Raw genomic sequence first — 11231 nt, forward strand, 5'->3', positions numbered from 1 at the left:
TTTATGAATCCTCATGCTTAAAAGGCCATTTTAACAGGTTTATATTTTTTCACACTTAAGTTTGAATTTTCGATTTTAATTTCGAATTTTCGAACATTACCTAAAAAGTATAATTTGGCAATTTTGATGCAAAATTATTCAATTTCTTTAAAATTTTTGAAAATTTTGAAATTTTTTTCAAAAATTTTAAGTTCGAATTTTCGAAAATGTAAGAAATTGCACTCAAATAATAATAAAAATCAATTTTTATGAATCCTTATGCTTAAAAGACGATTTTAACAGTCTTATATTTTTTCGAACTTAAGTTCGAATTTTCGATTTAATTTCGAATTTTCGAACATTACCTAAAAAGCATAATTTTGCAATTTTCATGCAAAATTATTCAATTTCTTTAAAATTTTTGAAAATTTTGAATTTTTTTTTTCAAAAATTTTAAGTTCGAATTTTCGAAAATGTAAGAAATTGCACTCAAATAATAATAAAAATCGATTTTATGAATCCTCATGCTTAAAAGACCATTTTAACAGTCTTATATTTTTTCGAACTTAAGTTTGAATTTTCGAACATTACCTAAAAAGCATAATTTTGCAATTTTCATGCAAAATTATTCAATTTCTTTAAAGTTTTAAAAAATATTGATATTTTTTTTAATTTAAAGTTCGAATTTTCGAAAATGTAAGAAATTGCACTCAAATAATAATAAAAATCGATTTTTATGAATCCTTATGCTTAAAAGACGATTTTAACAGCTTTATATTTTTTCGAACTTAAGTTCGAATTTTCGATTTTAATTTCGAATTTTCGAAAATATCTCAAAAAGTTTAAATTTTCAAATAACAAACAAAGTGAATAAAATTCTTTGCAATTTCTTGAACATTTTGTCATTTTTTTTCCAAAATTATTAAGTTTGAATTTTCGAAATTAAAAACTCACCTCAACGGTGCCGGCAGCGATGTCATCGACTCATCATGCGATGAATTATGAATATTATGATGATCGGCCGATGTATTCAACTGTTCACAACTGGACGATGTATTATGATGTTTATCTTTGCGTTTCGATAGCGAGGCGGATGAATCACGTTCACGGCGAGGTTTACTAGTGGAGGAACGTTTTTTCGGTGGTGGTGCCTTTGAAATGCAACCATGACAATACCATTTGCCACGCGGCACTTTCAACAGTGGAGGAATGTAACAATCGGCATGATATGCACGAGGACACAAATCACAATAGATCATTTTGCCAACCGGTGCGGGACGATGACCGCCACAAACAATACATTTACGTTCATTAGTAGCCTTATTAACACACTCATAGCAATACCTTAAAGAAGAGGGAAGAGTGGAAAGATTAATGAGTATTTAAAATTTTAGTGAAATGCTAAGAATTTTTGTGTTTTTTGTTTTAGATTAGTGCTTTAAAAAGGTGACAACATGGGGGGAGGAGTTTAATTTAAAAAATTCTTTATTTAGTTAAAGACTGAGACAAACAAATAACGATTAAACGATTGATTGGCTGATTGATTGACTTGACTGATTGATTGATTAATGAAATGATTTTTATGTAAAAAAACAATAACAATTATAAGAAAACAATAAAAATTAGTTGCCACCAAAACTTTTTTTAAAAAAAGACTATAAATTCGGAATTGTTTGTGTTATAATGAGTCATATTATACTTACCAATCACCATCGGGTATATTCTCCATTTTCGGTTTGAAACAGTAGGTATGATAACCCTTATCGCAGCCATCGCACAGCAAGAGTTTATCCTCATTTTCGCCAGATGTGCAGAACTGGCAATTCTGTAAGGAATTCGAATATTTGGAAGATTTGTAGATGATGTTGATTTTTTACGGCTTCTACCTAATTTTTAGTATTTTGTTGTTTTGGTGGATTTTAAAGTGGAAAAGGAGGAGGTGTTGGAGCAAGGACTAGAGGAGGAGGTTTTATGGGATGTTGAGGTGGTGGTGTTGTTGTTGTTGGGGTATTTGTGGTTGTTAATTTTTATTATTATTATTTTTACTTTTGGTCGCTAATTGTTTTTTGTTCTTTTTGGTAGGAGTTTTTGTGTGTTGGAAGGTGTGTGGGTGGTGATGTTGTTGTTGGTGGTGGTATTGGTGAAGTTACAGAATCTCTTGACGATGAAGAAGGTGTGGGTGAGGGTGCCCCTCTAGGACTAGAATTTGCTGAATTGGGTGATTGTGCTAGAGAAACTTCACCCGATTTTAAAGCATTCTTAAATCTTTGTTTGGGAGTTTGATATTTAAGATTTATTTTAATAGTAGTGGGTGTGGGTCTCACAAACCATTACAGAATTCTCTGCACTCTCTATACTAGAGGCAGGATTCTCACCCCCTTTGGTACAAGATTGAGAATTCTCTTCATTGACCGCAAATAGGGTTTGTAAACCCAAAGAATGACTTTCACTAAATGTGCAATGATCATTTTTGTTTGATTATTTTTGGATTTCTTATGATGTTTATGTTTATGTTTTCCATTGAAATTTCATCATTTTATGGGAATTTTCTTATCTTTCGATTTTTTTTCTTTTTAGATTTTTTAGACTTTCCGTTTTTCCGGTTTTGTTGTTAAAGGCAACTTTAGGATGTAATAAGCAAGTTAATAACCATTTTAGCAATTAAACAACCAACAAAGTACAAAGTAGAAAAGGGGAAAAGTCAAAAAAAAGCAGGTTTTTAAAAGGAAAAGAAGGGGGGAAGAAGGTAAAGGAAATTTGTATTTGAATTTATTTATTGTTGTTTACCAATCACCAATGTTTAATGAGTTATTCAAAAAAAGTGTAATGATTTTTGTCAAATGATGATGTTTAAAACAAAATGTTTAAAAAAGTGATAAAATGTAAAATGTGTGAGTTTAAATGGTTTGGTTGGTTGTGGCATGGTTGTGGCATGGGGTGTGTTATTATGAAATGTTTTATATAATTTTGTTTTTGTTTTTTTTTTAATTTAAAGTGTTTTAACAAACATTCACCATATTAAAACAGTTTATTTATTTTTTTAAATGCAAAATTAGAAAGTTAAAAGAAATCAAAAAAGAACAATAAAAAAAGCACACAAAAAAAATGAAATAATTTTTATTTAAAAAAAAAATAAAAGGATTTAAGATGCAATAAGTAAGTAGAAGTTAACAATTAAAATATAAGAAGAAGAAGAAGAACATTAAATGATTAACGCAAAAAAGTTTTTCAGGATTTGATTTAAAGCGACATTTATATATTTTAATATAAATTTAATAAAAGTGCGTAGTAAATTGGACAACAACAAATATTTTTTTTTTATTTTGAAAAAAAAAAAATCGAAAAAAGTTTAAGAAAAATTAGATGATTTTTTTTTGTTTAAAATATTTTTTTTTTAAATTAATTGTTTTAAACTAAAAAAAACAAATGGTAGAAATGGAATAACAACTAATTTTTGTTTATAAATTATAAGCAAAAAAAGGGCTAAAAAAAATACAATAAAATGGTATAAACAAAATGCAAACTAAATTTAAATATTTTTTTGTTTTTTGCAACAAAGTTAAATATTTTATTACTACAAATACTTTTTAAAGTGAGACCTTCTTTATAAAAAAAAACACAAGTTCAAGAGATTCTGTTATTTAAATATTTTGAATTTTTATAATTTAATTTTCGACCAATTTCAGGCATATTCTGAATCCTTATATGTAAATAGCAAAGTTGATTAGTGATGATGTCTTCTGTTGCATGGTGAGATCAATTTTCCAAAGGCTTTAGTTATCTTAGGGATCCTAATCTTGAATAAAACTGTCAGACTTTCTTTTAAGAAGTTTTCTATAGTCTAGTCTATAGTCTAGTTTATAGTCTAGTTTATAGTCTAGTCTATAGTCTAGTTTACAGTCTAGTTTATAGTCTAGTCTATAGTCTAGTCTATAGTCTAGTCTATAGTCTAGTCTATAGTCTAGTCTATAGTCTAGTCTATAGTCTAGTCTATAGTCTAGTCTATAGTCTAGTCTATAGTCAGTCTATAGTCTAGTCTATAGTCTAGTCTATAGTCTAGTCTAGTATCGTCAGTCTAGTCTATAGTTAGCTAGTCTATTCTAGCTATAGTCTAGTCTATAATCTAGTCTATAGTCTAGTCTATAATCTAGTCTATAGTCTAGTCTATAATTCTAGTCTATAGTCTAAAGTATAGTCTCTAAGTCTAGTCTCTAGTCTAGTCTATAGTCTAGTCTATAGTCTAGTCTATAGTCTAGTCTATAGTCGTCTATAGTCTAGTCATAGTCTAGTCTATAGTCTAGTCTATAGTATAGTCAAGTAGTCTATAGTCTAGACTAAAGTCTAGTCTATAGTCTAGTCTATAGTCTGTCATAGTCTAGTCTATAGTCTAGTCTATAGTCTAGTCTATAGTCTAGTCTATAGTCTAGTCTATAGTCTAGTCTATAGACTAGTCTATAGTCTAGTCTATAGTCTAGTCTAGTAGCTATAGACTAGTCTATAGACTGTCCTAAGTCTGACTAAGACTAGCTATAGACTAGACTATAGACTAGACTATAGACTAGACTATAGACTAGACTATAGACTAGACTATAGACTACTATAGACTAGACTCTAGTAGACTATAGACTAGACTATAGACTAGACTATAGACTAGACTATAGACTAGACTATAGACTAGACTCTAGACTAGACTATAGACTAGTATAGACTAGACTATAGACTAGACTATAGACTAGACTATAGACTAGACTATAGACTAGACTATAGACTAGACTATAGACTAGACTATAGACTAGACTATAGACTAGACTATAGACTAGACTATAGACTAGACTATAGACTAGACTATAGACTAGACTATAGACTAGACTATAGACTAGACTATAGACTAGACTATAGACTAGACTATAGACTAGACTATAGACTAGACTATAGACTAGACTATAGACTAGACTATAGACTAGACTATAGACTAGACTATAGACTAGACTATAGACTAGACTATAGACTAGACTATAGACTAGACTATAGACTAGACTTAGTCTAGACTATAGACTAGACTATAGACTAGACTATAGACTAGACTATAGACTAGACTATAGACTAGACTATAGACTAGACTATAGACTAGACTATAGACTAGACTATAGACTAGACTATAGACTAGACTATAGACTAGACTTTAGACTAGACTTTAGACTATAGACTAGATTATAGACTAGACTATAGACTAGATTATAGACTAGACTATAGACTAGATTATAGACTAGACTATAGACTAGAATAGACTAGACTAGACTATAGACTAGACTAGACTATAGACTAGACTAGACTATAGACTAGACTATAGACTAGACTATAGACTAGACTATAGACTAGACTATAGACTAGACTATAGACTAGACTATAGACTAGACTATAGACTAGACTATAGACTAGACTATAGACTAGACTATAGACTAGACTATAGACTAGACTATAAACTAGACTGTAAACTAGACTATAGACTAGACTATAAACTAGACTATAAACTAGACTATAGACTAGACTATAGAAAACTTCTTAAAAGAAAGTCTGACAGTTTTATTCAAGATTAGGATCCCTAAGATAACTAAAGCCTTTGGAAAATTGATCTCACCATGCAGACAGAAGGACATCATCACTAAATCAACTTTGCTATTTACATATAAGGATTCAGAATATGCCTGAAATTGGTCGAAAAATTAAATTATAAAAAATTCAAAAGATATTAAATAAAACAGAATCTCTTGAACTTTGTGTTTTTTTTATAAAAGAAGGTCTCACTTTAAAAAGTATTTGTAGTAATAAAATATTTAACTTTGTTGCAAAAAAACAAAAAAATATTTAAATTTAGTTTGCATTTTTGTTTATACCATTTTATTGTATTTTTATTTAGCCCTTTTTTTGCTTATAATTTATAAACAAAAATTAGTTGTTATTCCATTTCTACCATTTGTTTGTTTTTAGTTTAGAAAACAAATTAATTTAAAAAAAAAATATTTTAAACAAAAAAAAAATCATCTAATTTTTCTTAAACTTTTTTCGATTTTTTTTCTTTTTTCAAAATAAAAAATAAAAATATTTGTTGTTGTCCAATTTACTACGCACTTTTATTAAATTTATATTAAAATATATAAATGTCGCTTTAAATCAAAATCCTGAAAAACTTTTTTGCGTTAATCATTTAATGTTCTTCTTCTTCTTCTTATATAAAATTTAATTGTTAACTTCTACTTACTTATTGCATCTTAAATCCTTTTATTTTTTTTTAAATAAAAATTATTTCATTTTTTTTGTGTGCTTTTTTTATATGTTCTTTTTTGATTTCTTTTTAACTTTCTAATTTTGCATTTAAAAAAAATAAATAAACTGTTTTAATATGGTGAATGTTTGTTAAAACACTTTAAATTAAAAAAAAAAACAAAAAACAAAATTAATATAAAACATTTCATAATAACACACAACCATGCCACAACCATGCCACAACCAACCAAACCATTTAAAACTCACACATTTTACATTTTATCACTTTTTTTAAACATTTTGTTTTAAACATCATCATTTGACAAAAAATCATTACACTTTTTTTGAATAACTCATTAAACATTGGTGATTGGTAAACAAACAATAAATAAATTCAAATACAAATTTTCCTTTACCTTCTTCCCCCCTTTTCTTTTCCCTTAAAACAACCTGCTTTCCCTTTTTGACTTTTCCCCTTTTCTACTTTGTACTTTGTTGGTTGTTTAATTGCTAAAATTGTTATTAACTTGCTTATTACATCCTAAAGTTGCCTTTAACAACAAAACCGGAAAAAAACGGAAAAGTCTAAAAAATCTAAAAAGAAAAAAATCGAAAGATAAGAAAAATTCCCATAAAAATGATGAAAATTTCAATGGAAAACATAAACATAAACATCATAAGAAATCCAAAAATAAATCAAACAAAAATGATCATTGCACATTTAGTGAAAGTCATTCTTTGGGTTTACAAACCCTATTTGCGGTCAATGAAGAGAATTCTCAATCTTGTACCAAAGGGGGTGAGAATCCTGCCTCTAGTATAGAGAGTGCAGAGAATTCTGTAATGGTTTGTGAGACCACCACACCCACTACTATTAAAATAAATCTTAAATATCAAACTCCCAAACAAAGATTTAAGAATGCTTTAAAATCGGGTGAAGTTTCTCTAGCACAATCACCCAATTCAGCAAATTCTAGTCCTAGAGGGGCACCCTCACCCACACCTTCTTCATCGTCAAGAGATTCTGTAACTTCACCAATACCACCACCAACAACAACATCACCACCCCACACACCTTCCAACACACAAAAAACTCCTACCAAAAAGAACAAAAAACAATTAGCGACCAAAAGTAAAAATAATAATAATAAAAAATTAACAACCACAAATACCCACAACAACAACAACACCACCACCTCAACATCCCATAAAACCTCCTCCTCTAGTCCTTGCTCCAACACCTCCTCCTTTTCCACTTTAAAATCCACCAAAACAACAACAACAAATACTAAAAAATTAGGTAGAAGCCGTAAAAAATCAACATCATCTACAAAATCTTCCAAATATTCGAATTCCTTACAGAATTGCCAGTTCTGCACATCTGGCGAAAATGAGGATAAACTCTTGCTGTGCGATGGCTGCGATAAGGGTTATCATACCTACTGTTTCAAACCGAAAATGGAGAATATACCCGATGGTGATTGGTAAGTATAATATGACTCATTATAACAACACAAACAATTCCGAATTTATAGTCTTTTTTTAAAAAAGTTTTGGTGGCAACTAATTTTTATTGTTTTCTTATAATTGTTATTGTTTTTTTACATAAAAATCATTTCATTAATCAATCAATCAGTCAAGTCAATCAATCAGCCAATCAATCGTTTAATCGTTATTTGTTTGTCTCAGTCTTTAAACTAAAATAAAGAATTTTTTAAATTAAACTCCTCCCCCCATGTTGTCACCTTTTTAAAAGCACTAATCTAAAACAAAAAACACAAAAATTTCTTAGCATTTCACTAAAATTTTAAATACTCATTAATCTTTCCACTCTTCCCTCTTCTTTAAGGTATTGCTATGAGTGTGTTAATAAGGCTACTAATGAACGTAAATGTATTGTTTGTGGCGGTCATCGTCCCGCACCGGTTGGCAAAATGATCTATTGTGATTTGTGTCCTCGTGCATATCATGCCGATTGTTACATTCCTCCACTGTTGAAAGTGCCGCGTGGCAAATGGTATTGTCATGGTTGCATTTCAAAGGCACCACCACCGAAAAAAACGTTCCTCCACTAGTAAACCTCGCCGTGAACGTGATTCATCCGCCTCGCTATCGAAACGCAAAGATAAACATCATAATACATCGTCCAGTTGTGAACAGTTGAATACATCGGCCGATCATCATAATATTCATAATTCATCGCATGATGAGTCGATGACATCGCTGCCGGCACCGTTGAGGTGAGTTTTTAATTTCGAAAATTCAAACTTAATAATTTTGGAAAAAAAATGACAAAATGTTCAAGAAATTGCAAAGAATTTTATTCACTTTGTTTGTTATTTGAAAATTTAAACTTTTTGAGATATTTTCGAAAATTCGAAATTAAAATCGAAAATTCGAACTTAAGTTCGAAAAAATATAAAGCTGTTAAAATCGTCTTTTAAGCATAAGGATTCATAAAAATCGATTTTTATTATTATTTGAGTGCAATTTCTTACATTTTCGAAAATTCGAACTTTAAATTAAAAAAAAATATCAATATTTTTTAAAACTTTAAAGAAATTGAATAATTTTGCATGAAAATTGCAAAATTATGCTTTTTAGGTAATGTTCGAAAATTCAAACTTAAGTTCGAAAAAATATAAGACTGTTAAAATGGTCTTTTAAGCATGAGGATTCATAAAAATCGATTTTTATTATTATTTGAGTGCAATTTCTTACATTTTCGAAAATTCGAACTTAAAATTTTTGAAAAAAAAAATTCAAAATTTTCAAAAATTTTAAAGAAATTGAATAATTTTGCATGAAAATTGCAAAATTATGCTTTTTAGGTAATGTTCGAAAATTCGAAATTAAAATCGAAAATTCGAACTTAAGTTCGAAAAAATATAAGACTGTTAAAATCGTCTTTTAAGCATAAGGATTCATAAAAATTGATTTTTATTATTATTTGAGTGCAATTTCTTACATTTTCGAAAATTCGAACTTAAAATTTTTGAAAAAAATTTCAAAATTTTCAAAAATTTTAAAGAAATTGAATAATTTTGCATCAAAATTGCCAAATTATACTTTTTAGGTAATGTTCGAAAATTCGAAATTAAAATCGAAAATTCAAACTTAAGTGTGAAAAAATATAAACCTGTTAAAATGGCCTTTTAAGCATGAGGATTCATAAAAATCTAATTTTATTATTATTTGAGTGCAATTTCTTACATTTTCGAAAATTTGAACTTAAAATTTTTGAAAAAAAATTTCAAAATTTTCAAAAATTTTAAAGAAATTGAATAATTTTGTATAAAAATTGCAAAATTATGCTTTTTAGGTAATGTTTGAAAATTCGAAATTAAAATAGAAAATTCGAACTTAAGTTCGAAAAGTTTTAAAAGCAGTGAAAATATAGTCTCTAAATCAAAATAAAGTTTAAACTCAAACCTGAATATTCTTTCTTTATTTCTCTTTAGTCCCGCACATTCTGTGGCCTCAACCTCATTCGATGATCATCATAACAACTCTATCGATACAACGCGCTTCCAAAATCAAGTAACAAATCGTCAAGGTGCTTTAAGTCCACAAACCACAAACAATGAATTCAATGATACCAGCATGGATGGTACAACAACAACAACCACAACAGCATTAGGCAGCAATACAGCTGCAACAGCAGCAGGAAATGTGGCTATGCTTCATACACAGCAGCAGCAACAGGCACTACAACAAACACCAGCTACTGCAGCAAACATACTTCCCATGATGTCGCCTATACCGACCTCAACGCCACCAACACAACAACAGCAACAAAGTTTTAATTGTATGCCCAGTACGGCAGGACTCTTACCACCTCAAGGACAAATAATGTCATCACCATCACATTTTGCCAATCTCAGCGCACCAACGCCACTACAACAAATCGGTTCAAATCAAACAAATCATTTGCCATATCCCCTTAATACCACAAAATTGGTACCGCCCAGTTCAGCGGCCGTGATAGCAGCTCCCTCACTACCACCACCCACACCGTCAACCATAACAGCAGCTACAACTGCTCCGTTAGCTTTAGCAACTATTGTACCACCATCTATAACACAAACAACGGCCACAGGCGGCGGTCTTTTAACTGCTACAACTTTACCAAATCAAATGCCACTTTTACCCAATATAACAGCAGCAGCACCCACTCCACCCATTGGTGTCACTGGGAATCTAATGTGTGCTACTTCCTCTCCACAACATTCCTCCGTAACATCATCATCCCGTTCCTCAACACCCACACAACAACAGCTGCATCATGGTTCCGCCAGCCAGCATTCACCACAGCTGCACGCTCCAGCTACTTCGCCCTCCATGATGGTGGTTTCTAGCAGCGCGGTGACAACACCACCACCTACTGCTCTAGGACCTCCACCTCCCATAAATATACATGCCGTGCAGGAGGCCAAGGAAAAGTTGAAACAAGAGAAAAAAGAAAAACATGCCACCAAAAAGTTAATGAAAGAATTGGCCGTATGCAAAACCGTTTTAAGTGAAATGGAGGTAAATTTTTAAAGCTACTTCTTAGCAAAGACATATAATACTAAAAGAACATCTTCTCTGACTTCTCTTATATAGCTACATGAAGATTCTTGGCCTTTTCTGTTGCCAGTAAATACCAAACAATTTCCCACGTATCGTAAAATCATAAAAAATCCCATGGATTTATCCACCATTAAGAAAAGACTACAAGATTTAAGGTAAATTAACCATAAGCTCCTTTTTTTTACACAAGTCCTTATTAACATTATTATTACTTTTCTGACTTCCAGCTACAAATGTCGAGAAGATTTTTGTGTTGATGTACGACAGATTTTCGACAATTGTGAAATGTTTAATGAAGACGACTCGCCGGTGGGCAAAGCTGGTCATGGTATGCGTAAATTCTTTGAAATGCGTTGGGCCGAATTGACTGATAAACATTCATGATATCAATTGCAACATCAGCAACAACAAACACA

At 30.4% G+C, this 11231-nt stretch overlaps 2 protein-coding genes across 2 annotated transcripts; one reads left to right on the forward strand and one right to left on the reverse strand.

Annotated features, from left to right (window-relative positions):
- Positions 1-933: 933 nt before the first annotated feature.
- Positions 934-1834, reverse strand: LOC119615823 (PHD finger protein 10-like; the record flags this gene model as incomplete). The annotated part of the gene is made up of 2 exons (XM_037971810.1): positions 1683-1834; positions 934-1323 (listed from the first exon to the last, which is right to left on the reverse strand). Coding segments are annotated over exons 1-2 (416 nt in total), but the record flags the coding sequence as incomplete, so codon positions are not given.
- A 5618-nt stretch (positions 1835-7452) lies between these two features.
- On the forward strand, positions 7453-11231 carry LOC119615824 (bromodomain-containing protein 3-like). Its single transcript, XM_037971811.1, has 5 exons — positions 7453-7727; positions 8093-8483; positions 9705-10773; positions 10849-10970; positions 11043-11231. The coding sequence occupies exons 2-5, from the start codon at positions 8269-8271 to the stop codon at positions 11197-11199; spliced, it is 1563 nt and encodes a 520-aa protein (XP_037827739.1). The 5' UTR covers positions 7453-7727; positions 8093-8268; the 3' UTR covers positions 11200-11231.

Source organism: Lucilia sericata, unplaced genomic scaffold, assembly GCF_015586225.1.
Source record: "Lucilia sericata isolate MDLA Ls3-8-SP2 unplaced genomic scaffold, ASM1558622v1 Contig008447F_arrow, whole genome shotgun sequence".
NCBI classification, from domain to species: domain Eukaryota; kingdom Metazoa; phylum Arthropoda; class Insecta; order Diptera; family Calliphoridae; genus Lucilia; species Lucilia sericata.

What these genes read in the sequence shown, in the direction of transcription:
- LOC119615824 (XM_037971811.1), top strand. Translation starts at nt 8,269, where the DNA reads ATGGTTGCATTTCAAAGGCACCACCACCGAAAAAAACGTTCCTCCACT. An exon ending in CCGTTTTAAGTGAAATGGAG is followed by an intron (nt 10,774 to 10,848) that starts GTAAATTTTTAA and finishes TCTCTTATATAG; the next exon opens with CTACATGAAGATTCTTGGCC. An exon ending in AAAAGACTACAAGATTTAAG is followed by an intron (nt 10,971 to 11,042) that starts GTAAATTAACCA and finishes TCTGACTTCCAG; the next exon opens with CTACAAATGTCGAGAAGATT.